Genomic DNA, 27483 nt, shown 5'->3' with positions numbered 1-27483 from the left:
CGGATCAGCTGAAATAACGCGGATCAGCTGGAATAACGCGGATCAGCTGAAATAACGCAGATCAGCTGAAATAACGCGGATCAGCTGGAATAACGCGGATCAGCTGGAATAACGCGGATCAGCTGAAATAACGCGGATCAGCTGAAATATCTCGGATCACTAAAAGTCACCTGAGTTATTATTCTATTTCGAAAAGTTAAAAATATATAAATATTAAACAATGGATCCCTTCTCTCTTCCCTTTGCTCCCCCTCCCCCCCAACCCCCCTTTGGTGTTCAAGGGAGAAGGTGGGACCCTATATTAATATTTTAACCCTTCTATTACCCCTATTTTTTGGGACCTCTTTCTCTGTTTTATAAATGAGCCCCGATCACTGCAGCTTTGAAGCTGCTGCCACCCCCTTGGCACACTTGTGAGGGAACACACAGCAGCCGGTCACTGGAGGAGGCTGTACCTCGAGTGTGGTTTGCTTTGCCAAATTGGATTTGGTATATTTGCTGGCCAGACAATAGATGAGGGTAGCGTTGTTACTGAACATGACATTCCCTTCACTTGAATGGGCCATAAGGTGCCTTATGGGTTAGCACATCTTAGTTAATGTGGCTATAGCAGGGTCAGCCTTGTTAACAAAAGCCTTGGACTGTTTGAGCAGCAAATAGTTAACTCCTGCCTAGAGGAGGCAGGAGCAATAAGGAGTCACCTGGGCCGGTCCCCCTAAAAACAGGCAGTATGCTGTCTAGTGCGGCTGTTCCTGGTCTGTTGACAGACACTGGGTCTCAGGTCTGTGTATACTTGCTCTGTAGTACTTTTCTGTGATGTGCTTTGCTCTGCCGCACTGTGCTCTGCTGAACCTGCTGCCGCGCTGTGCTCTGCTGAACCTGCTGCCGCGCTGTGCTCTGCTGAACCTGCTGCCGCGCTGTGCTCTGCTGAACCTGCTGCCGCACTGTGCTCTGCTGAACCTGCTGCCGCGCTGTGCTCTGCTGAACCTGCTGCCGCGCTGTGCTCTGCTGAACCTGCTGCCGCGCTGTGCTCTGCTGAACCTGCTGCCGCGCTGTGCTCTGCTGAACCTGCTGCCGCGCTGTGCTCTGCTGAACCTGCTGCCGCGCTGTGCTCTGCTGAACCTGCTGCCGCGCTGTGCTCTGCTGAACCTGCTGCCGCGCTGTGCTCTGCTGAACCTGCTGCCGCGCTGTGCTCTGCTGAACCTGCTGCCGCGCTGTGCTCTGCTGAACCTGCTGCCGCGCTGTGCTCTGCTGAACCTGCTGCCGCGCTGTGCTCTGCTGAACCTGCTGCCGCGCTGTGCTCTGCTGAACCTGCTGCCGCGCTGTGCTCTGCTGAACCTGCTGCCGCGCTGTGCTCTGCTGAACCTGCTGCCGCAGTGTGCTCTGCTGAACCTGCTGCCGCGCTGTGCTCTGCTGAACCTGATGCCGCACTGTGCTCTGCTGAACCTGCTGCCGCGCTGTGCTCTGCTGAACCTGATGCCGCGCTGTGCTCTGCTGAACCTGCTGCCGCGCTGTGCTCTGCTGAACCTGCTGCCGCGCTGTGCTCTGCTGAACCTGCTGCCGCGCTGTGCTCTGCTGAACCTGCTGCCGCGCTGTGCTCTGCTGAACCTGCTGCCGCGCTGTGCTCTGCTGAACCTGCTGCCGCGCTGTGCTCTGCTGAACCTGCTGCCGCGCTGTGCTCTGCTGAACCTGCTGCCGCGCTGTGCTCTGCTGAACCTGCTGCCGCGCTGTGCTCTGCTGAACCTGCTGCCGCGCTGTGCTCTGCTGAACCTGCTGCCGCGCTGTGCTCTGCTGAACCTGCTGCCGCAGTGTGCTCTGCTGAACCTGCTGCCGCAGTGTGCTCTGCTGAACCTGCTGCCGCGCTGTGCTCTGCTGAACCTGCTGCCGCGCTGTGCTCTGCTGAACCTGATGCCGCACTGTGCTCTGCTGAACCTGCTGCCGCACTGTGCTCTGCTGAACCTGCTGCCGCACTGTGCTCTGCTGAACCTGCTGCCGCGCTGTGCTCTGCTGAACCTGCTGCCGCGCTGTGCTCTGCTGAACCTGCTGCCGCGCTGTGCTCTGCTGAACCTGCTGCCGCGCTGTGCTCTGCTGAACCTGCTGCCGCGCTGTGCTCTGCTGAACCTGCTGCCACGCTGTGCTCTGCTGAACCTGCTGCCGCGCTGTGCTCTGCTGAACCTGCTGCCGCGCTGTGCTCTGCTGAACCTGCTGCCGCGCTGTGCTCTGCTGAACCTGCTGCCGCGCTGTGCTCTGCTGAACCTGCTGCCGCGCTGTGCTCTGCTGAACCTGCTGCCGCGCTGTGCTCTGCTGAACCTGCTGCCGCGCTGTGCTCTGCTGAACCTGCTGCCGCGCTGTGCTCTGCTGAACCTGCTGCCGCGCTGTGCTCTGCTGAACCTGCTGCCGCGCTGTGCTCTGCTGAACCTGCTGCCGCACTGTGCTCTGCTGAACCTGCTGCCGCGCTGTGCTCTGCTGAACCTGCTGCCGCAGTGTGCTCTGCTGAACCTGCTGCCGCGCTGTGCTCTGCTGAACCTGCTGCCGCGCTGTGCTCTGCTGAACCTGCTGCCGCGCTGTGCTCTGCTGAACTTGCTGCTGCTGGACTTTGTGCTAGGAAGAGCTATATGTTATTCTGCTGCACTTTGGCTGAGAAAAAAGGCTGTTTTTTTGTGTTGTTGATGAACTTTGGCGACATAATAGCCTACATTTACTTTCCCAACGTAAATCTCCTGTCATAATCTCGGAGGCTCCAGTATATTAGGACAGACCAATCATGCTCTAAAAAAAAAAACACCCAGTTTAGGGTTTTTTCCCCCCCCTTAAATGGTGAGAATATTGTTATTTTGTACATTTTATAAAACAAGACTAACCTTCAGCTGTAAAACCCAGTGGCCGAAGTGCTATGGTACCGATCATTGTTCCAATTACATTTATAGATCCCAACTGACCATTCAAAGAGTCATTTCGTATTCAACCTTCGGTATAAACAAAATACCCTGTGCAATAAGAAGGGGGCACAATGTGTGTACTGGTGATATACTCTATTTAAAAAACTAAAATCATTTTATGTGGTTGTTGCCTTTTTTAAAAGAGAGTTGCTTCCAATTTAGGGTGCAGAATTGCACAGTATATCGATTTGTACTTTTCATGTACGAGGTTTTTTTTGCAGAGTGCATGAAACCGCTTCTATTATGTCTCGTAATAAGAAATGTTCTTGCTGTCTATTAAATGCATAAATGTTGTTCAGTTTGTAAAAATAAGCATATTTTCTACATAAAAATACCATTCAAAGCAATAGGATGTTTGTTTTTTTGCTTTGCTCGATAACCAGTTTTACAGCCAGCAGACTCTGATTAATGACTTCCTCTGCGTCTTACAGCTGACAGCACTAACCTTTTCAAGGTATTTTTACCTGCCAGGTCATGACATAATTTATTTTTAATTCACAGTGTGCAAAGCGCCAAAGAGAATGGATCACACACAACCTATTGAAGAGCCATCGTTTCCAGTGGACACCAAGTTCCGATACACGTGTATAGAAGGCTACAAAAGGAAAGCTGGCACATCCAATCTGGCTGTATGCAAACTACATAACAATGAAGCAGATTGGGTATATACCAACACATTCTGCATAAGTAAGTGCCAGCAATAGCAACCAGGAAGGAAGAATTAGACTGGTTACTTGAAGCCAGCGAGCCTGACATCAGTAGCGGAAACACGTCTCCAAGAAAGAATTATTATTATTTATAAAATATTTTACCAGACATTGAGAGTTACCTCTCGTTTTCAAGTATGTCCTGGGCACAGAGTTAAGACAAATAATACATGGTTACAAATACAGTTACATAAATGAGCAGGGTATATATTACATACAAGACATTGCATGCTCAGTTAAAGATAATATATATTATGGGCGTATGAAACAGTTACAGACCAGATTAAAATGTGTGACAGCCTTAGATTTGAAAGAACTTAAACTGGTGGTGGATGTGAGAGTCTCTGGTAGGTTGTTCCAGTTTTGGGGTGCACGGTAAGAGAAGCAGGAACGTCCGGATACTTTGTTGAGCCTTGGGACCATGAACGGTCTTTTGGAGTCTGATCTCAGATGATAGGTGCTGCATGTGGTAGGGGTGAGGAGCTTGTTCAGGTAGCTGGGTAGCTTGCCCATAAAGAATTTGAAGGCAAGACAGGAAAGGTAAACTTTGCGCCTAGACTCGAGTGATGACCAATCTAGTTCTTTGAGCATTTCGCAGTGATGTGTGTTATAGTTACATTGGAGAACAAAACGACAAATTGAATTGTAGAAGGTGTCAAGTTTGCTTAGGTGGGTTTGAGGTGCCGAGCCATATACTATGTCTCCATAGTCAATAATTGGCATTAGCATCTGCTGTGCGATACGTTTTCTGACCAGGAGACTTAGGGAGGATTTGTTCCTGTAAAGTACCCCTAGTTTGGCAAAGGTCTTGGTTGTCAGGGTATCAATGTGCATCCCGAATGTTAAGTGGGAGTCAAACCATATTCCCAGGTATTTAAAACTAGTGACAGGGGTTAGGGTGGTGTTAGTGTTGGTTCTAATCTGGAGCTCAGTCGCTGGAAGCTTTACAAATTTAGTCTTGGTCCCAAATACCATTGTTACAGTCTTGTCAGTGTTTAAAAACAGTGTGTTTTGGGAAATCCAGTTTTCGAGTCTCAAAACGTCAGACTGAAGTATGTGTTGAAGGTCAGAGAGGCTATGGCTGTGTGCATACTGCACCGACACACTTTATTCGAGCAAATACCCAGTATGTACCTGGCAGATACCTGGAATGCGCCGCTCCTCACCTCTGACAAGCCCCGTTGCGTTTGCCTTCCCAGCCTGGGTTCATGCCTGGCTGACGGGCGGCTGATCTGTTAAATGATAATGATTAGGATTTAATAGGCTGCAATGCTTCGCGTGTCTACCAGATGGCATAAATTCATGAATTGTAATGCAGTATATATATATATACTGTGCAGTATTGCAGCCAGCGGGAATAAAATTCTTCAATCCCTGCCTGGAAAATAACCCAATGCACTCGGGCAGAAAACAATCACAAACCTCAATACACCCGGGTATACCCGAATTCGTGGGACTAGCCGAGCTCGAATAAAGTGTGTCGCCAGTGTATAGGATTGTGTCATCTGCATACATGTGTATTGAGGCTTCCTTACAAGCTGTGGGAAGATCATTAATGAACACTGAGAAGAGTAGGGGCCCAGAACAGAGCCTTGCGGGACACCACAGGTGATATTCAAGGGGTTGGAGTTAGAGCCTGAGATGGACACATGTTGGGATCTACCTGATAGGTAGGACTGAAACCAGTTTAAAGCATGCTTCCCTATTCCAGAGCTCTGGAGTTTGTTAAGCAGGATAGCATGATCAACAGTATCAAAAGCCTTTGCAAAATCTAGGAATACTGAACCAGTGAGTTGACCCCGTTCCATTTCATAATGGATTTCATTGCAAACTTTTAGCAGGGTAGTTACGGTAGAGTGTTTGGGGCGAAAGCCAGAGTGGAATTGGCTAGGGAAATTTGTCTTGTTATAGTAATAGCTTAGTTGGGAGTGGACACATTTTTCCATGACTTTGGATAGGATTGGAAGAAGGGAGATTGGCCTGTAGTTTGAGACAGTGTTTTTGTCCCCACTTTTGAAGATTGGGACAAATCTGGCAGCTTTCCAGGTCTTAAGGATATGGCCTGCAGACAGGATAGAGTTGAGTATGGAAGCAATTGGTTTGGCGAATGCTGGGGCACCAAGTCTTAGGAACCTAGATTGTAGTAAGTCAGGTCCACATTGGCTGCTTAGTTTTAATTTGAGGAGTGCTTGTGTAATCTCCTCTTCGGCTACTGGACCAAATTGAAAATTGTGGGCAGTGTTGGGAGGGGGTGGGGCTATAGGGGTACTCCCAGGATGAGATTCAGGTTTGTGGTTTGGGTTGTGTTTCGCTAATAAGTTAGTAGCACACCCCACAAAGTAATCATTGAATGCATTTGCAATGTCGGTGGGGTTTGTCAGAGTAATATCGCCCTTAGTGATATTACTTGGCTGTTGATGGTTAGAAGGCTGGAATATGTTGTTGATAACCTTCCAGAAGTTAGCTGGGTTTGATGTATTCTGGAGGAGATTGTCAGAGTAATATTGTGCTTTTGCATGCCTTGTTTGCCTTGTGCACATGTTCCGCAGGCATCTGTAGTGATTTAGATCCTTGGTAGTGCCAGTTACTTTGTAGCTTTTCCACAAGGCTTCCCTGAACTGGTAGAGTGCTATAAGGTCAGGTGTAACCCATGGAAGGTGAGCACCCCATACCCTTATTCTGCATAGTGGAGCATGGGTATCACAGAGTTTTAAGAACTCGGACTGGAAATAGTTGAGCGCAGAATCAGGGTCAGGAATTAAATCGATTCTGTGCCAAGGGCAGTTGGTAAGGTCAGCCAGAAACTGTTGTGGGTTAAAGTTTCTAAATATTCTTGTGAGGAGAACTTTAGGGCTTGATTGGGGCGGTTTAATTTTCCTTACACAGTACACTATTGCATGGTCACTGAAAATGTCTGGAAGGATGCCAGAGGATTGGATTCTGTTGGGATTTGAGGAGAAAATCCAGTCAAGCAAGGAATGGATGTGCGATTTCAGGTTTGTCCGTGTGGGTTGGGAAATGAGTTGCGATAGGTTAAGCGATTTAATTTGTATGTGGATTTTGTGGTTTTTAGGGTCAAGCCAATTGAAGTTGAAATCCCCAAGAACTAGCAGCTCACTCTTCTCATTCAGAGAGGAAATGGAGCCAAGAAACTGGGTGATATCAGTCAGGGACTGTAGAGGGGCTTTAGGGGGGCGGTAGATGCCAGCAATCAGGACGGGCTTAGAAAAGGGAAGGCATATTCTGCCAACTAGGATTTCAAAAGAGGTTGGGCTTGGGGGGCAGTGTAAATTGTAGGGTTTCTGCAATATAAAATAACACTCCCCCTCCTCTCTTTGACCTATCTCTCCTAGAAATGGAGTATCCCTGAATGGCAATATGTGCATCAGGGGTTTTAGGGGTTAGCCAAGTTTCTGTAAGAACGACGGCTTTTGGTTTATGCATAAGGCATCATGCTCTTAGTTCATCCAGTTTGGGCAGCAGACTCCGGATATTTATATGGGCGAATATCTGAAATCCAACACTAGCTGACTTATCACTTAGCCCCGTTTAGTAAATCTGACTCTAGGTCCCACACATCGGAGTCATTTCTTAGCAGAAGAGGTGGCTCACCTGGACTTCAGTAAAGTGTTCCACGTAGAAGGCCGGTGAACCATTTATTCTGCCAGGGAGTGGGTTATAAAATGGTTGAACGGGTAACATCCTGGGGAGGCACAGGCAACAGAAATGTGCTAAAGGGAGCTTACTCCAAGAATAGGAAGGTGACCAGTGCAGTGACTCGGGGATCAGTACTAGAGCCAATGCTAGTGATGGTGTAATACAGATGTAGCAGATGTTGGTGCACTTAATAACATAGTGAGATGTATTAAAGCTAACAATATTTAACACAAGAAATACCACGGCTCCATTGAAAACAATAGTGATGAGTGTATTCTTAGGGTGGGGTGTACGGTGTGTTTAGGAGGATTCTGACGGTGCAGGATGTGTGTAGGGTGTACAGTGTGTGTAGGTGGCTTCTGGGAGTGCAACATTTGTCTAGTGTGTACATTGCATTCAAAGACGACGATGGATCAACAATAAAAGACTGCAGTTATCATAAAGTGGTATTGTACACAAATAACACCGGGCATAATCCAGCAGAAGAAGAGCGAGAAGAAACCACCAATAATCCTTCCAGAAGAAGTGGGAAAAGCAATACAATCCATGAAGACTGGGGAGGCTCCCAGGGAAGAGTAAATTACAATTGAAATCTTGATAGAAGCTGCAAAAGAAGTGAAGAAACTTGTTGCAAAACTCTTTACATGCTGCTTGAAGAACAGGAACATTCCAGAACAATAGAATTCCACCAACAAAGAAACAAAGAAGACCTCAAGAACCACAGACCAATCAGTCTACTTCCAATCACTTACAAGATTTTTATGAAGATACTCACTAATTGGCTGCAACACCCTGGACTTCGCCCAGCCAAGAGAACACGTGGGATTTTACAGTGGATACAGCACAATGGACCACATCTAAGGCCTCGCCCAGGGTGGCGCTGAGCGGGCGGGTGCACTCACGCTGGCCACGATGAAACATTGCCGCAATGTGTGTGGCCAGCGTGAGTGAGCACCCTGCGCATGCGCTGCACTTAGCTGCTTGCCAAAGCAAGCAAATTTGAATTTGCCGCTCACAAGCGCGTCACGTGAGCGGTTCGCCCAATGAGGGAGAACCAGCTCCGTGACGACTTGACCACGCCCCTGCGTGCGCACCTGGCCGGCCACAAATCGCCCCGCCGAGTAGGAGTGTGTGACGTCATCGTGCATGATCGCCCGCGCGCTCGCTCCCTGCCTGGCCGCAGCCCAAGTTGTACAAGAAGTGATTTCCCAAAGTAATTTACGATCTACCACTCAGTTTAGGATTCGTAGATTACCAAAAGGCATTTGATTCTGTCTACGCCCAAGCGGTTCTAAATGCATTAAGAAGACAAAGTGTTGAAGAACCTTACATTGATATTATAAAGAATGCCACATCTACCATTAGATTACATGAAGATACAAACAAGATAAGGATCAGCAAGTGAGTGTGACAGGGAGACACTGTCACCTAAGCTTTTAAAATAGCAACACTTGAAGAATTGTTGAAGGCATTGAATTGGGAAGGAAAAGGAATCAAAATAAAAGGATAATACTTCTCACCTACGATTCGCATGTGACTTTGTTATTTTTTGCCACAAGTCCAGAACACCTCCAGCAAAAAAAATCAGAGCAGGTAAGAAAGTGGGTCTCCATACAGTATGAATCTCAACAAGGCCAAAGTGGTGTTCAACAAATGTGCCAGCTCTGCAAAGATAGTAATAAATGGAATAGAATTAGAAGAAGCCGAATTTGGCTACCTTGGCCAGCACGTAATACTGGATGGGAACCATCTGAATGAAGTCAGTTGGAGAATGAAGTTTCGATGGATCACATTTAGTAGAAACAATCTGTCTAGGGACCACTATGCCTCTAGAGAAACAAATAGGGCATACGAGCACTAACAGTTTCTTCACGTACTGCCATGGGTTCACTGTCATCCACATTGAATGAGGATTACATGCAGGGCCAGGAAATGAGACATCACTCCACTGGACTTGTGTGAATAATCGTGTTTTTTTTATTAAAGGGTCGATGTCTCGGGCCTACTTTGGAGCTTTATCAAGATAAATATTTTGATAAAGGTCCAAAATGTTGATTCTTTAATACATCAGCGCTATTATTCACACAAGTCCAATGGAGCGCCGTCTCATTTTCTGTATATATTTATACATAACTTAGCTAAGTGTGGTGAAACCTATCCTAAGCTTCATTTTGCAAAGCCAGTACAACCAACCCCGCACTGATGAGACCCATTAAGGTCGAAACGGCTGTCTGCGGGTGGGTTTGCTGGATATGCATCTTAACCCAGGCTGTGCTCAAAGCTGTGGCCATGCAGCAAGCAAAAGCTTACAGGGGACCATGTTATATGGTTTTGAAGCAAAAGGTGGTACAGCTAAACCCCGTTATAACGCGGGTCTCGGGGTCCACCCCGAGACCACCGCGTTACTAACGGGGTCGCGAGAAAAAAAAATGGCCGCCGCGCTTTAGCGCTTATTCATCCCGCGGGACAGGAGATGGGAGCGGGCATGTCCCTCCGCTCCCCGCTTCCCCCTGTCACCGCGGGACAGGCCGCGGGGCAGGAGATGGGAGCGGGGATGTCCCTCCTGTCCCCGCTTCCCCCTGTCACAGCGGGACAGGCCGCGGGGCAGGAGATGGGAGCGGGGATGTCCCTCCTGTCCCCGCTTCCCCCTGTCACCGCGGGACAGGCCGCGGGGCAGGAGATGGGAGCGGGGATGTCCCTCCTGTCCCCGCTTCCCCCTGTCACCGTGGGACAGGCCGCGGGGCAGGAGATGGGAGCGGGGATGTCCCTCCTGTCCCCGCTTCCCCCTGTCACCGTGGGACAGGCCGCGGGGCAGGAGATGGGAGCGGGGATGTCCCTCCTGTCCCCGCTTCCCCCTGTCACCGTGGGACAGGCCGCGGGGCAGGAGATGGGAGCGGGGATGTCCCTCCTGTCCCCGCTTCCCCCTGTCACCGCGGGACAGGCCGCGGGGCAGGAGATGGGAGCGGGGATGTCCCTCCTGTCCCCGCTTCCCCCTGTCACCGTGGGACAGGCCGCGGGGCAGGAGATGGGAGCGGGGATGTCCCTCAGGTCGCCGCTTACCTCAGATCCCGCTGCCTGCATGGAGGTGGTAGCGGGGGGTTTCTTCTCCCCACCGCTGTCCCTGGCGCTCCCGCTGCCTGCGCGGGAGGAGGGGGGGGAGCGGGTGGTGGTGCTGGTCGCGGCCTTTCCTCTGCTCCGACCCCACCCCCCGTCTGTGTAGAGTGAGAGAGTGTGTGTGTGTATGTATATATGGGAGAGAAAGTGTGTGTGTGTATATGGGTGTGTGTGTGTATATGGGTGTGTGTATGTGGGTGTGAGTGTGTGTAAGTGTCTGTGAGTGTGTGTAAGTGTCTGAGTGTGTGTGTAAGTGTGTGTAAGTGTGTGTGAGTGTCTGTGAGTGTCTAAGTGTGTCTAAGTGTGTCTAAGTGTGTGTAAGTGTGTGTAAGTGTGTCTGAGTGTCTGTGAGTGTGCGTGAGTAAGTGTGCGTGGGTGTGTGTGAGTGTGTGTGAGTGTGCGTAAGTGTGTGTGAGTGTGCGTGAGTGTCTGTAAGTGTGTGTGAGTGTGTGTGCAGTGTGTCAGTGTGTGCAGTGTGAGCAATGAGGAGTGTGTGTGCAGTGTACAGTGTGTGTGCAGTGTGTCAGTGTGTGCAGTGTGAGCAATGAGCAGTGTGTGTGCAGTGTGCAGTGTGTCCAATGAGCAGTGTGTGTGCAGTGTGCAGTGTGTGTGCAGTGTGTCCAATGAGCAGTGTGTGTGCAGTGTGTGTGCAGTGTGTCAGTGTGTGCAGTGTGAGCAATGAGCAGTGTGTGTGCAGTGTGCAGTGTGTGTGCAGTGTGTCAGTGTGTGCAGTGTGAGCAATGAGCAGTGTGTGTGCAGTGTGCAGTGTGTGTGCAGTGTGTCAGTGTGTGCAGTGTGAGCAATGAGCAGTGTGTGTGCAGTGTGTGTGCAGTGTGTGTGCAGTGTGTGTGCAGTGTGAGCAATGAGCAGTGTGTGTGCAGTGTGTGTGCAGTGTGCAGTGTGTCAGTGTGAGCAATGAGCAGTGTGTGTGCAGTGTGCAGTGTGTGTGCAGTGTGGCAGTGTGAGCAATGAGCAATGTGTGTGCAGTGAGTGTGTGCAGTGTGTGCAGTGTGCAAAAAAAAAATGAAAAAAAACATTTATTTTTTAAAAAATTATTTATTTTTTTTTAAAACGGGAGCCACGGGAAAACCGCGTTATAACCGAATCGCGGTATAACGAGGCGCGTTATACCGGGGTTTAGCTGTATTGTGTGCTCATTTGCATGTCATTTCCCAGAATCCCTTGCTGCAGTGGAAGCACTGTGTGCTGGGTTATAATGGTGAAAGACTGGGTTGCAGACCTGTCTAAGACATGCAGATGAGCATACAGTAATATTTCCATTATATATATATATGTGTGTGTGTGTGAAAAGAAACACACAGCGCAATCCCAAAGAGATATCTAATCGGTTAATAATTCCACATATATATCAGAGGGTATTTAACCCTTACAATCTATCTATCCCTGACTCTGTCTGCTGCCAATTAGGTCTACAGCTCCACAAGCTTGTAATGAAAAGATACCAGAAGAATGACCTAGGCGCACGGGGAGACAAGAGAGAGAAAAAAACATAGGATAGTATGTCTGAAAAAGTGAACCCATAAATTGGTAAGATTTGCACTCACAGCGTTTCATGTAATTAAGGCCTTTTATCCACCCTGCGATCTGGAACTCTGTAGGTATTCTGGGGACGTTCCTGGATCTGTGTCCTCGGATCTTTCTACAGCGATTCTTCACTGCCAAGTTTCCATCTCATAAGTAGTGATGTATATATAGGGAGAGGTAGAGAACACACAGGATAATGTAACACAGTTTTAATGATAAAAAAAACTAAATAAATCACAATAAGTAAAAAACTCACACTTTGTGAGCTCTTTAAAAACAATTGAGAATATCAGAGTATCTCACACTCATAGGGTCTACCGGTTCCCAACTGGGCTTCTAGCAGTCACTATTCCCGTAATAGTATCCCTATACACCTCTGCTGTTGTCCTGGTGTATGGTATTAATGTTATAATAGTACAGTTCCCTTGCAGTGGGCCCCGTTGTAGTCTCTCACGGCACTTTTAGTACTCCCAGTACTCACGGTACTCGTGGGACCTAGATGCCCTTGCAGTGGGCCCCGTTGTAGTCTCTCACGGCACTTTTAGTACTCCCAGTACTCACGGTACTCGTGGGACCTAGATGCCCTTGCAGTGAGCTGCGTTGTAGTCTCTCACGGCATGTCTGGTTGTAACAGCTCCCCAGCATCAGCTTCTCTCCGCCTTCTGGGCTCCTGCGGTGCCTCCGCAGGACGTGATGACGTCACTCCGTCTCGCGTGAGCACCGCGTTCCCACGTATGACATCACTAATGCCGGGTGCCGGTAATCCTCGAGAATTAAAATGTAGCTCCTATCCACTACCGAACACTCGTGCAACACTAAAACACTGAATTAACCACCCCCTACGCGTTTCTCCTTTCGACTTCGTCAGGGGCTGATCTCCCTATCTGTCCCTCACCTCAGGTTAAATACCCTCCTCCCTAATTTGACTGATTAATTGTTAAATTCATTAATTTACATATTAATTGCCCATGTTACCCTCACTACATATGTATATAGGACATCTAACATATCTATGTCCTTATATTTAAATAGATTGTTCAAATATCATTCCTCCAGGGGATATATAAATTGAGTTAGATTGTTATATAAAAAATTATTTCACTTGCTACTGATTCAGTAAGCAGACCTGCTATACATAATATATACTTTTTTAGCTTCTTTTATAATTGCATTGCATACATACGTTAATTACTTGACGGACATTTAGTATTTTTAGGAGATGTAATCATAATCCCCAGAGGGTCTCTATTATAAAGAGCACCCTTCTTTTAGCAATTGAATGGCATTCCCATATACAGGCATACCCCGCATTAACGTACGCAATGGGACCGGAGCATGTATGTAAAGCGAAAATGTACTTGAAGTGAAGCACTACCTTTTCCCACTTATCGATGCATGTACTGTACTGCAATCGTTATATACGTGCATAACTGATGTAAATAATGCATTTGTAACAGGCTCTATAGTCTCCCCGCTTACGCACAGCTTCGGTACAGGTAGGGAGCCGGTATTGCTGTTCAGGACTTGCTGACAGGCGCATACGTGAGCCTATTGGGCGATATGTCCTTACTCGCGAGTGTACTTAAAGTGAGTGTCCTTAAACCGGGGTATGCCTGTATGCCATAATTTATATGTAGCCTATATAAAGTTACAATTACAAACAACAAAGAGAAGTACTGTCACCATACTTCCAATTCCCATATAGATATCAATTATCATCATTAGCATCAATTGTAATTACAATATATACATCATTAGTCACATAGCTTACTATAGAGATTTAGCTACCAGAAAAAGTATTGCATTTGGAACCTTACTACCATAGATATCAATTCACATCATTAGCACTAATTGTAATCATAATACATACATCATTCATCATATTATTTACTACAGAGATTTAGTTAACAAGAGAGACATTACATGTGAACCTTCACTAAACATACCGTTCATTTAACCTAAATGTAAAAATGGAGTCCCATAAAGTGAAACATGTGTATATATATATATATATATATATATATATATATATATATATATATATATATATATATATATATATTGTGTAATGTATAAAGAACCTTTTTTGGAACAACATTAAGAAAAGGGGAGAGAAAACAAAATTCTCAATCTTAGCTATCCCTATTTAGAGAAATTATCATCCAAAAAAAAAAAAAACTTCCCAAAAGGCAGAGTTGATAACATTAAAACAACATTAATAACAGAGAGAGGTTCCAATTACAGCATAAAGTTATTTTAATCCCTAAGGAAAGATCCCAGATCTATGTCTATATTAAGACCCAGTGGTGCGTGTGTTTTTAATGCATAAATCCAGTACGTTTCTTGTCTTGATATTTTAATTATTGGATTGCCTCCCCTCCAACTGGGTCTAATTTTTTCAATACCCATAAATTTTAGACCCCTTGGGTCTTGAGAATGGAATTCTTTAAAGTGTTTTGAAACACTATGCTGTAGGAAGTCCTTCTCTATATTCCTTACAAGTTCTGCAATACGTACTTTAAGTTTCCTTGTTGTTCTTCCAATGTATTGCTTGTTACAAGGACATTGCAACAAGTACACAATATAGCATGAATTACAATCTATCAGGTCTTGTATATCGTAAACAACCTGTGATACCTCTGATTGTACAAATTTGAAACTCTTCTGAGAATTTGGGTGTAATTTACAACCCTTACATGTCCGACATTTAAAAAAAAAAACCCTTGTCACAGTTACTGGCTTAGTTTTTTCTTGTTTTAAACAACTAGGTGCTAGCCTCTGTTTTAGGTTTGCAGCCTTAGTAAAGATAATTTCTGGTTTGGAAGGAAGTATCTGCTGAAGCATTGGGTCCTTGTGTAGAATGCCCCAATGTTTGTATAAGATTTTTCTAATATCTCCTGCTGAATTATTGTACCTAGTTATAAAAGGTACAGATACCTTTCCTTCCTCTCCCCTCTGATTCTCTTTCACTTTATTTTGGATTAGATCTGTCCGATCCAAAAGTGAGGCTTTTTTGTATACATACTCTATTATTTCTTTCTTATAATGTCTCTCCTGAAATTTCCCCATTAAATCATGGGCCTGTTGTTCAAAGATGTTTTTTTGCGTACAATTCCGTCTTAACCTCTGCATTTGGCCTAATGGAATATTGTTAATCCATTTTTCTGAGTGTCCACTATCCCCCTAATAAAAAGTTATTGGTGTCTACACTTTTTATAAATGTCTTTGTCTCTATTTGGCCATCTTCGATGTAAATCAGTAAATCTAGGAACTCAATCTGTTCTCTGCTAAATTTTGATGTGAACCGTAAATCGTAAGGATTGTTATTTAGCTCTGACAAAAATAACTCTAAAAGATCCACACTGCCCTCCCAAATCAGGAGGACGTCATCTATGTAGCGATACCATGATACCAGGTTTGTGCCAAATTGGTGATCGGACCAGATATACTGGTCCTCACATATACCCATAAAGATATTTGCGTAATTTGGCGCAAACCTGGTACCCATTGCGGTACCCCTAACTTGGAGAAAAAAATTGTTCGTTGTACCAAAAATAATTATGACCAAGAATATGTTTAATGCATTCAACAACAAGTTGTACTTGTTTCAATTCTAAGTTGCCATCTTTAATCAAATTTTCTTTCACAGCATTACAGCCCTGTGTGTGGTCAATCACTGTATAAAGTGAGCACACGTCGCATGTGACTAAGATATAGCTCTCCTTCCACTCAATGTCTTTCAGGATATTTAGCACTTGAATGGTATCTTTCAAATATGATTTCAATTTTTTAACTGGTTCTTTTAAGAACTGGTCTATATAACCTGAGAGATTTGAGGTGAGAGATTTAATCCCGGACACGATTGGGCAGCCAGGTGGATTAAAACCATAAAAAAAAACAGCAATATAGATGTACAGTCATTAGGGATTTTTAATTTGAGCAATATAGTTCTGATACCGGACCAGACTAGTGTACTATGTAAAGGATTGACCTTTGCTCCTAGTAGCAGGATCAATACCTTTAATACCTACATAGACATGTGTAAATTTGCTAGAAATCTTACATTGAAGAAATACTTTATGAAACAAAATGTAACTCATGAGGCAACAAGGGATAATGTAACCACCTGTGAAAGATTCACACACACATCATGTAAAAAGAAATCATTATTGTCTCCGAGCTACCTAAGGGGAGGACATATAGATACCTTTAGCAAGTTAGTTCAGGAGGATATTGAGAAGTTGGAAACAAAGAAAAGACATAGGACTAAGAAGAATAAGACAAAAAAAGAACTTAATGCAGTACAGGAATTAATGGAAAGAGAGGACTTTGTAATAAAATCTGTGGATAAAGGGGGGGCGGTGGTGATCCTTAATACTGATACTGTTTATACAGTGATGTACACAGATGTACTTTTTTGCTTATCTGGGTGCTACACCTCTGACATATGCATACACATAGATTTACAGATACATTGATTATCCATCAGTTTCTATGTGTAATACTTTCCATTTTTGATGAATTGACCCCATATGGATGTTTGCGTCTGTGGACTTGCACTGAGTATATTGATACTTGTAATACACTGACTGAGTTACTAATTTTCATTGACAATTATATTGATCTGCCATATTAGATGCTGCAGTCCTTTATAAAGTGCGATATCGCCCATCCGGCATTATGACACGGAAAGCCCAGCTCTGTCCATGCGTTAGTGCCAATCCGGCCTTATCTCACTTTATAAATGAAGGGCCATAGTTTTGACCAAAGGAGTTGTAGATTCAGTGATTCTAACAGAAAGAAAGTGTGTCAGAGAATCTTCGGAGCGTGCAAAGAGGTACAAATGTGTAGATTTCTCTACTACACCAAAAGAGAATAATTTGCCTACTTGCACATGCTAGATGCTCCACGTGAGCCTTGTCTGCTGCCAACATCTCCACGTGGGTGTCAGAGACAAGAGTCAGCACGTTGCAGCCACACTTCTGGCATTTACAACTCCACTTTATGCTCCGTCATTCGTCTAACTACATTATCAAGGCATTTGTTGCCACATGTTGCCAGTTTGTCCTGGAGACTCATAGACAGACTTTTCCATTTCTGACACTGTGCCAAATTCTAGGCATTCATTATCATATCGTATACTGTAGTAGCCACGATGGCTAGTCGAGACACCTGTGGAAGCCATGACCTGATTTTGGAAGACTGTGCAGTTTATTCCAGCAGCTTCCTCCCTGTACTTTAACACTACACATGAACGTTTTTAATGCACTAGAAAGATTGTAACTTCATATTTCTTATTCCATCTAGGAGATCCATCACTTCCTCATCTAACCACGAGCACCTCTAACTTTGTGTCAATGGGAACAAGCCAAGGTAAGAGATCTCTGAAACACAGTGGGGCCTATTCTCGTAGCTCCAAAGTGTGGCAACCCGCTTCTAAAGTGCCCTTTAGCAGCAGGTTGGCATGCTTTGCTATTCTGTCAGCCCTTGTCACATGTCCAAACCGCGGTTTCCCTCTGGTTCTGAAAATCCGATCGTTTTTTAAAAAAAAGCCCTCAACTCACATTTTTTGCCCACAACTGCTATCCTCGTACAGATGCAGCGCCCGTTATTCGAACACTTCACGCATTGTATAACTCGGAATACCCATGTCATGGCGCTGGATTTCTTCCAACCGTACTGCCCCATCCCGCCTTAAGACACGAGTGTAGAAAATGGCATTTTAGTGTTAAACACTGAAATGAACACAGTAGCACACAAAGAAACAGAATCCATGAAATTGAAACAAAGCAACCGCGATAAACACGTGCGCCTGGGGCGATTGGCCGCGTTCATGACGCGTGGAGCGCACACGAAAACGGCTCCATGATTTGTTCGAATAACGGCCGCTGCATCTGTAGCTCCGTGATGCAAACCGCTTCTAAACACTCAAGTTTTTTTTTTAAACACCGGATACAAAGTGGCAAGATTGGTATTGCAAATTACATCCAGAGCCTGAGATATGAATTTGGCAGAGAGAGCAAAACCAATAAGTCAGACAGGGGATGGAGTTAGTACCACCTCAGATCATTCCACTTGTAAAGCACGTACAAAGCAGGCATTTTGGCTGTTAGACCGAGCGGTTTGTAACTTTTTATAGACGCGGTTTACAATAGAGAACTTCGGAGCTACTGGAATAAGCCCCTCTATCCATAAACTCTGAGATAAGTTGCTATGTTGACATAGATACTACTGACAAATCTAGTAGCGTCCTAGGGATTTACATGTTAAGTACAGAAGGTCAGACAGGACTACAAGATTATACTCGAGTAGTAATGTTAATATGTGAGGGTGCATGGGGGAAAAATGACCCCCAAAGTCCTCAAAAAATTATATTAGGAAAAATAGTACGCTCCTCAGCACTTAAAAAGAACACACAAAAACCATGAGATTGTTGTTGCTTATGTTAGATCTTATTAGAAATGTATTAGAGTATTAAACAAGTTACAATCTCTCTGTAGAATAACAACTACACATGATCAATATCTATGTAAAGGACTCACAGCTGGTATAGTGCAATAATAACCCAATTCTATCCAAAAAAGTGAACAAAGTAAATAATACTTATTCACCGGTAAACCATGCGTGGAGGAATTGTTAAGAGCGCATATGCAAAGAGTCTATGTCAAGAAATCCAGGGTTACCCCCCTAAAATTCCCCTTAAGAGTAAAAATACTGGACACAGGAAGTACTGGTATATTCAAACCCCAAAAAAGAATCTTGGCGTCAACACCACCCACTGGAATGTTAATGAGCCAAGAGGACAAAGAACTTTGAATTCACAGCTGCATTCAATCTGATCCCCTTCAGTGTACATCTGCGTCATCCCAAAGGCGGACAGCCTTTGGTGCAGCCAAAGGGCAGCTAAAGGGCGTGAGCTGTTTGCTGCCGGTCGCTGATGTTTGGTGATGTTAAAGCTTCTCTATTTCAATCTGAAACTAATCAGTCCTTTTATCCCCTGTACCCAATTTTCCAACTCTCTGTCCAGTAAATGTCTGTAAATTGACTGTATAACCTCTGTTCTTTTAATGTAACCGTGTATTGTTATAACTCTGTGCCCAGGACATACTTGAAAACGAGAGATAACTCTCAATGTATTACTTCCTGGTAAAAACATTTTTATATATAAATAAAAATAACACCTGACATAACATAACGAGTCCTTAAGCATCTCTTTAAGAAGTGTGGCTCCCCAATATGCCCTGGTCCACCAAGCCCGTGTGGAATGGGTTAAGAGCACGAGGACGAGCCACTTCTGAGCAGAATGGGACATTTGATCATGGCCATTTCATCGCAGACAGACCCTTCACTGCCACCAATTTGCCGCTGGAATCTCCTCTGCCGCAGCCAATTCACTGCTGGAATCCCCACCGCCGGCCACGTCTAAGGTAAGTTTTATTACTGGTTAGGGTAGGAGGTTAATTTAATGGTTTTAGCGGTTAGAGTAGGGGTCTAATTAGTTAGTTACATAGTTACATAGTAGATGAGGTTGAAAAAGACATGCGTCCATCAAGTTCAACCTAGGCTAAATTTAGACAACAGATACTTATCCTATGTTTGTACTTACAGTATATTGATCCAGAGGAAGGCAAACAAAAAACCCCAGAGTCATATCATCTAATGATATCTCATAAGGGGATACATAAATTATTTTCTGACTCCAAGAATTGTCAATCAGATTACTCCCTGGATCAACATCTTTCCCATGTTTACTTATTTGGTATATCCCAGTATACCTTTCCTTTCTGAAAAGATGTCCAACCTTTTTTTTGAAGATTTCTATTGTATCTGCCATCACAGTCTCCATGGGTAATGAATTCAACATTGTAACTGTCCTTACTGTAAAGAACCCTTTCCTTGTTTCTGGTGAAATCTCCTTTCCTTCAACCTTAAAGGATGACCCTGATAAAGCACAATATCTAGCAACAGACTAGAGCAACAGTTCATTAGGATCCAAAAATAGCAAGAGTTCCAAATTTGGAGAGCAATGTCAAGCAAAATCAGACCGTCTAGTCCTTGTCAGCAACGTATATCCTCTGCACTCCTGCTGTATGGGACGCTGGTGAGAGTGCACTGTGTGAGCTCTAGTCTGTTGCTAGATATTGTGCTTTAATTGTGGGAATAGTCTGAACGTTACATTGGGGAAAGAGGGACAAGGGAAGCACCTCTTGGTCCCGTGGGACCAGAGGGAACGGCCCTGAAGAAGAGGTTCTCACCTCGAAACGTTGCCCCCCTACCATACCCTCCTCCCAATATTGTGTTCCCCTCCCTCACTTTGCCTTGTTTTTTCACTCCCTTTCCCTGTGTTCTTTCCCCATATTTAAACACCCCAGAGGCATTATTTCCATTGTGGGACATCACTCCAAGTCATTCTTTCCTTGTGTATACATTAAATTCATTTCTAATTTGGACTTTATTCCGTAGTTGATTATCATTATTTCTTTAGAGACAGTGAGTGCTGGAACATTTGTGTTTGTTAGATAGGATAAGAGCTTTAAATGTGTAAGAAGAGTTCACCATGATTCGTTGTTGTAGCCTGTTCATAAAAGTTTTTGTAAAATTATTTGCTTAATTTTCATTAAATTTTTCTTTAAGTTATTTTTAAACACATATTTCTTTAAAAGTAATTTAATTTTAAAATAATTTCATCCGTGTATTCTAAGACTAATATTTATAATTAATAAATATTATTACTATTATTATTATCATGAGAATTCACCACATTACTTAATTAGTTCACTAATGACACAATTTGTGACAAATATTATATGGTTTATTGGAGTTTCTCTCCTGTGGTTCCAGGCCTGATATGGTGTCTCTTCAATATCTGTAAGGTATTACGTTGTTTATAATAATATGTATAATGCTATAATATACATTGTATATGTTGTTGTTGTATACTCATATTTATGCATTAGATTGCTATTTGACCTTGTTGTATATGTCTTTGCAAATTGCTTTGTAATGTTGTCTCATATGCTTAGGCACGGTTGTTCAATACTCCACTTATTTAGTGGTAATTATGAAGGAGAGTTCAATTGTATTAATTCCCCCTGTAAAATACAACCCGTGATCTGGGCATTCACGATCCATCATTAACTGCAATTGCATTTAAATTAGTCTCGTTATGTATCAACATCTATGTTCTATCAAAGGACTTTGTGATAACCACCGGGCGTCATTCAAAGTAATCATATGTTGCTTATTACCGTAATTGAATGAACTGGGGTATACATAGAAGCACAGACCCATGTAGCATCTATCCCTGACGAAGAAACCCACCATTAGGAGTTTCGAAAGGCGTTGGAGGTTTTTTGGCATCGCAGGGACACCGTAGCAGTGAGATACAGGAGGTGACGTCAGCAGAGGAGTCGATCGACCGGACAATGGCAGCAGCTGACTCCGAGTACAGAAGGCGATTCTCCTCCAGTGACTGGCTTATTTCACCCCACGGCGAGCGGTATATACCAGCGAAAAGACCCTAAAACAAATGTGCATGTCCTAGTCACCTCCTGGTGAGTAGGATTTCAATTTTTATCACGGCGGAGCAAGTTCCATCTTCAAAGTGCAGCAGCACATGAAAGTTTTATATTGATAATATGTATGTCATTTTATTATTTTTTGTATAATTGTTTTATATTACATTGCTCTGTTTAATCCATCCATGTTGTACCCGGGTAATGCACTATTGCAGTGTTTTTTGCATGTCTTGTCTTCCTTTCTTGAGGTAATTGCCTAGAGAGAAGAACTTTATGCACGACCACATCCTCACGCTTGCCTCAGCGCCACATCCTCACCCTTGCCTCAGCGCCACATCCTCACGCTTGCCTCAGCGCCACAGGAGGTTCTTTCCATCCTACATCTATATCTGGTTGGGAGAGACCAGAACAACCTTTTGGGCAGCTCCAGGATTATCTTTTGGACTCTTTATCACAGGTTCATTTATTGTCACATGTATATATTAATTTGATCCCAATTGTCACACGAGCGCTATACTGCACTTATATTTTCACTAGACAATTTTAATCTTGCCTGTAAATGTTACTTATGCCCATAATCATATCTCTGTCTATGAAATATCTGTAAACTTAATGTGTATAACCTTTGTTCATTTAATGCAACCATTTATTATTATAACTGACTTTTTTTTGTCGGTCTCTTGTGTAACAAAATAATTGTGTTTAATTGTAGTTCTCAAACTGACTGTAAAGTATTGCATTGCCAATTATAGACTATTGGGACGTAGTATATGGCACGGCACCCCAAACTCTCCTTGGCAAACTTGACACCCTCTACAACTCAATATGTCGTTATTGTCCTACAATGCAACTACAGCACACATCACTGCGAAATACTAAAATAACTAGATTGGTCATTGTCACGGAAGACCAGGCCATTTACACCTTTTTATTCGGGTCATACATTGAGCAAAACAAGATAATGAAATCAATTGTGGTTTATTCACTTAAAATAGGCAAACACACAAAATACAGGCAAAAAACACACTTACTTGGGACTGGGGTACAAAAACTATACTTTCCTAAGTGTAGGGGCTTATCAATCCAAACCTTACCCTAACAAAAGTCTTGGAACTGAAATCAACCTGTAGTTCCAAACGCCACAGCTCCCCCGCTCTCTCCCCAAAGGGCTGGAATTCACTTGCTGTGTAGAATCTTAGAAAACTTTGAGAACCATATAGAACTGAAAATCTGAGTTGCACAGCGGTTTATCATACCTCTGGTGTTTCATTCCCAAATTACTATGGCCCAATCAAAAAGCCTGAGAAATATCTCAGCAGCTAATCAGAGCAAGGCTCACCTGGCTGATGATGTCAGGGAAAGGGGCATGACTATCTGCTGGGAAAGCTCCGCAGAGTGTAGTGGGATCAAATGGGAATGCAAAGGGCGTCACTTGATCTCAGGATGCCCTTCCCTCCTGCCCAAATGCTCTTGACGCCTCCATATCCTGGATTGCCTTTGAGGCCAGAGGCTAGGTGGACATCATGTCTCCTATGCAAATGCTTAGGCTGACTGCATGAATTGGTATCCATACAGTATAACACCCTCTGAACCATACTTTAATAAAGTATAAACCTTGGGGAACCTTATACACATGTGGGAAATTATTTGGGGATATCTGGGCTCGAAAACCAGGAGTCTGGGAGACACGGTGCAGCCCCGGTGTAATTCAACCCGCGAACCCACAAATAGCGCCTGTATGCTGGGGAGAATCAGGGAACCACCAGTAGCTGGGCACCCCAAACTCCTGCAAAGAAAAGGAATACATTTTTGCCCCAATATCCCACCTAAAACGTACACTCCCAAAATCTGGAGTTTATACGACACAGGGAACCCCAAACGCCCCTAAACAGGTCAGGTTTTTCTATACTTTACAGGGAACTTCCATAACCCACAAACAAAATACAGGTTCTGTGACACTTTGGCACTAACTGGTGTACCCCTATGCTACCTAGGGATCTCCGCAGCTACAGGAACACTTTTTATCTCTGTGCCTCATTTTACTGTGCACAAAGCATACATGTACTTAACACACTGTTAATAAAATATACATTTTAACAATCCCAAGTCTTTCTGGTATGGGAAATAGAATATAAGGCGGCCCTGCACTTTTTACCAGTCATATTCCTTGCACACTGTAGCATAGACTTAGTATGGATTCTAAGAAATCCCTTCACAGCCTTAGATGATTGGAGTACCTCAGAACCCCTATACAGGGTGACCTGGGCATTTACTGGGTGTCCCCATTAACCTAGGGACACTTGACTGTTTCAGGGAAACCTCCCATCCCTATGCCCCTTTTACTTTTCTGGTCTGCGTTGAAGCAGGGAACCAACCCATGAACCCCTATTTAGGTTCTGGGCGACTTGGGCATTTACTGGGTATCCCCATTAACCTAGGGAACCCTTGACTGATTCAGGGACACCTCACATCCCTATGCTCCTTTTACCTTTCTGGTCTGTGCTGAAGCAGGGAACCCCTAGTTGTGCGTTGCGAAAGCGTTTTTAAGGGGACATATTGCCGGGACATGTGCCTAATGTATCCAAGAATTAGACCTGATTCCTGGGTACATTTTTAGGGGAACTAGCGACTCTGGACCCTTACTTGCTAGGCACATTCTGACAACACTTTCTCCGCAAACCCCCCCTTGAAACTCATACCACAGCAATCTCTGCTTACTGGCATCCCTGGAAAGGTAAAAACCCATCAAATACTTTATTACCGCACAATTACAGGTTATGCATATACAACACTGGGTCCAAGAGCTGACTCTTCTTGAACCCTTATTGCGGATCTGGGGTAACCAAATGGGCATAAACCTTTATTTGCAGCCTGGTTACCCCCCTATCATCACAGTCATCACTTTAGTCTAGGCGCAAAGTTTATCTCTCCTGTCCTGCCTTCCATTACTTTCTGGGCAAGCTACCCGTCTACCTGAACAAGCTCCTCACCCCTACCACATGCAGCACTTGGGACAGTGAATAGTTTTTTGGAGTCAGATCTCAGGTGATAGGTGCTGCGTGTGGTAGGGGTGAGGAGCTTGTGCAAATAGGTGGGTAGCTTGCCCAAAAAGTATTTGTAGGCAAGACAGGAAAAATTTACTTTGCGCCTAGATTCAAGCGATGGCCAATTTAGTTCTGGGAGCATTTCGCAGTGATGTGTGTTGTAATTACATTGTGGGACAAAACAGCATATTGAATTGTAGAGGGTGTCTAGTTTGCTAAGGTGAGTTTGGGGATGCTGTACCATATATTATATGCCCATAGTCTATCATTGGCTTTAACATCTGCTGTGCAATGCGCTTTCTGACCAGCAGGTTTAGGGAGGATTTATTCCTAAAAATTTTGGCATAGATTTTGAATGTCAGGGTATCAATGTGCAGCCCAAATGTTGAATGGGAGTCGAGCCATATGCCCATATATTTAAAACTAGTGACAGGGGCTAGAATGGTGATATTCGTTTCACAAACTCTATAGCCATTGTGTTATATGTCCCCAAACACTATAGTATTTAATTTTTGTATATTCTTTACATTTTTTGAAGGACCATCAAGCAGACAGACATCTCTGGAGCTGGTAACCTACTGCGGAAGAGGAGAAAACAGTGTTAATAACCCTCACCGAGTTTCCGGAAGAGTACAGGCATACCCCGCATTAACGTACGCAATGCGTCCAGCGCATGTATGTAAAGCGAAAATGTACTTAAAGTGAAGCACTACCTTTTTTCCACTTATCGATGCTTGGGTACAGTTAGGGAGCCGGTATTGCTGTTCAGGACGTGCTGACAGGCGCATGCGTGAGCTGGCGTTTGACTATTGGGCGAGGGGAATCAGCGCGTCACTACTACGGCAGTCTGTAGGGCAGAATGTGTCCGTACTCGCGAAGCGAGCGTACGGACATGGGTATGGTGCTATTGTCCTTACTCATGAGTGTCCTTAAAGTGAGTGTCCTTAAACCGGGGTATGCCTGTATATATCTCCATCACCTTCTGCACCACCAGCTTCCTCAACTAATGCACCATCAGGTGCATCACCTGCTGCGCCTCCAGATCCATCATCTACTCAGCTCCTGTAGAGGTGTCACGTGAGCGCTATGACCAGGCCACCCGGCAGTGCCAGCATCAGTCGAAGCGCATGCAGCAATCCGCGTACAATAAGATCCATAATGATCTATTGGCGGAATTGCAACAGGCATTTCCGCACCATAACCCAACTGATGCGTCAGCACACCACGAATGTGACGAGCAGTTTAGCCCTGCGGAGTGGTGCTATAAAGGGGCTCACCTGTGCAGTGCAGCAAGCAGCTAGCAACGTTCGACTGTGTTCACTCCTGCTACATCAAGGGACAAATTGGCGACTTCGGGGGTTTGGCTGTTGATTGCCAGTCCCATTGTTCTACCTCCTCCTCCTAAACCTACTCCTCCTCCTGCTACTTCCCCTAGTCCACCTGGTCAACAAGTGTCCCAAGTTGCTGTTTGGCTTGGGAGGACAATTACAAGGGGGTCTGGCCATCTTGTCCATTCTGCTGGCAAAAGGAAGAGATAATATTTATTTTTTTGTGTTTCCTGACATTGTTTGTGTTACATTTTGCTTGATCGGGTTATTTTTTGGCCAAAGCGCTTTAACAGTGTCTATGAATAAATGTTCAGTTAAGTATTTCCGTCTCTGTAGTTATTCTAATAAATAATTGTAATGTCGTACACACATAATGTAGTTGGTACACAATATATAACATATAGTAACAAATAAATACATTATACAGTTTGTTACATAACCTAAAGTATACTTTATCAGATACATCTCTTTATGTGTTTCTGACTGGTATATTGGTATACCCCATACGGAGGTCTGGGGTTCCGGGAAGCAGGGGGTCCCTGGACCTGTATTTAATGGGGTCCAGCTCTGGAGACCCCCTGCCACAAACCTATGTAATAAAATGCGAGAGTGCGCTGCTCATCTGAACGCCAAGTACGGCGCTGTCTCCCCAGCTCATTGGCCATAAAGGGAAAGCTTAACGCTGTGGGGTCCCATTCAGAAGCATGGATCCCGCAGCACTATCCCCTCAGGGCAGCAAACCTTACTGTCCTTGTGGCCCCAGGAGGGGGCGCATTCTGGACCTGGGTATCCGCATTTTTCTCTGCGACCACAACAACAGTAAGGCCGCGCGTATAGTGCGAAAGTTGTATTTCGCTTTGCGGCGGCGGCGCGGGCGACCAGGCCATTGATTGGTTCAGGGGCTGTCACATGAGGCGACAGCCCTTGAAAAATCAAATATTCCTGGCTGCAAAAAAATTGCGTCGGCACGTCGCTTTACGTTATTAATATAAGCGCGCGCGGCGGCGGCGGCGGCGACAATGCATTTGTTTTCGGGCGACGTCGCATCGCCGGCACTATAAGCGCGGCCTAAGTCTTACTACATCTGTAAGTACCCCACCAAAATAATAAATTAGGGTACCCCCTTTTAACATCCCTTTGTCATTATAGCCTATTGACTGAAATAACGTTAGGATAATCCTGGTCTGGTTGTGAGTAACGGCAAGTGTAGGTGTGACCTATTTATCGTAACGTTGCTTCCCTGCGCTAAACCTTAACGGACCTGCGATGTCTGGCTAACGGGTCATTAGCATCTTATTTGCATGCACGTTACCCTGAAATAAGTAGAGATGTATGGATACGTTATGTCAGTGGTTAACTCTAAATTATCGGAGCGTTATTCTCTTTAATGCATAGGCGGGAGAATTAACGCGCCGTTCATTGTGGTTAATGTGATGTTAAATAGACTAACGCTGCTTTGTGTATCTGGGCCATAACAAACCAAACATATTTATTTCTCGTATAGTACAAGCAAAATAAGTCCCTGCTCCGTGGAGCTTACAATCTATGTTTTTGGTGCCTGAGGCACAGGGAGATAAAGTGACTTGCTCCAGGTCACAAGAAGCCGACGCCGGGAATTGAACCAGATTCCC

At 44.6% G+C, this 27483-nt stretch overlaps 1 protein-coding gene across 1 annotated transcript in view; it reads left to right on the top strand.

The window, feature by feature from the left end:
- The window catches only part of IL15RA (interleukin 15 receptor subunit alpha), a 119847-nt gene that overhangs the window by 61890 nt on the left and 30474 nt on the right, over positions 1-27483 (top strand). Inside the window, exons 2-3 of the mRNA XM_075598913.1 lie at positions 3441-3626; positions 17270-17335. Of these exons, the coding sequence (XP_075455028.1) occupies positions 3441-3626; positions 17270-17335 (252 nt within the window). The remainder of the gene's footprint in view (positions 1-3440; positions 3627-17269; positions 17336-27483) is intronic.

Source organism: Ascaphus truei, chromosome 5 (assembly GCF_040206685.1).
Source record: "Ascaphus truei isolate aAscTru1 chromosome 5, aAscTru1.hap1, whole genome shotgun sequence".
Classification (NCBI taxonomy): Eukaryota; Metazoa; Chordata; class Amphibia; order Anura; family Ascaphidae; genus Ascaphus; species Ascaphus truei.
This window is presented reverse-complemented; position numbering and strand designations above follow the sequence as displayed.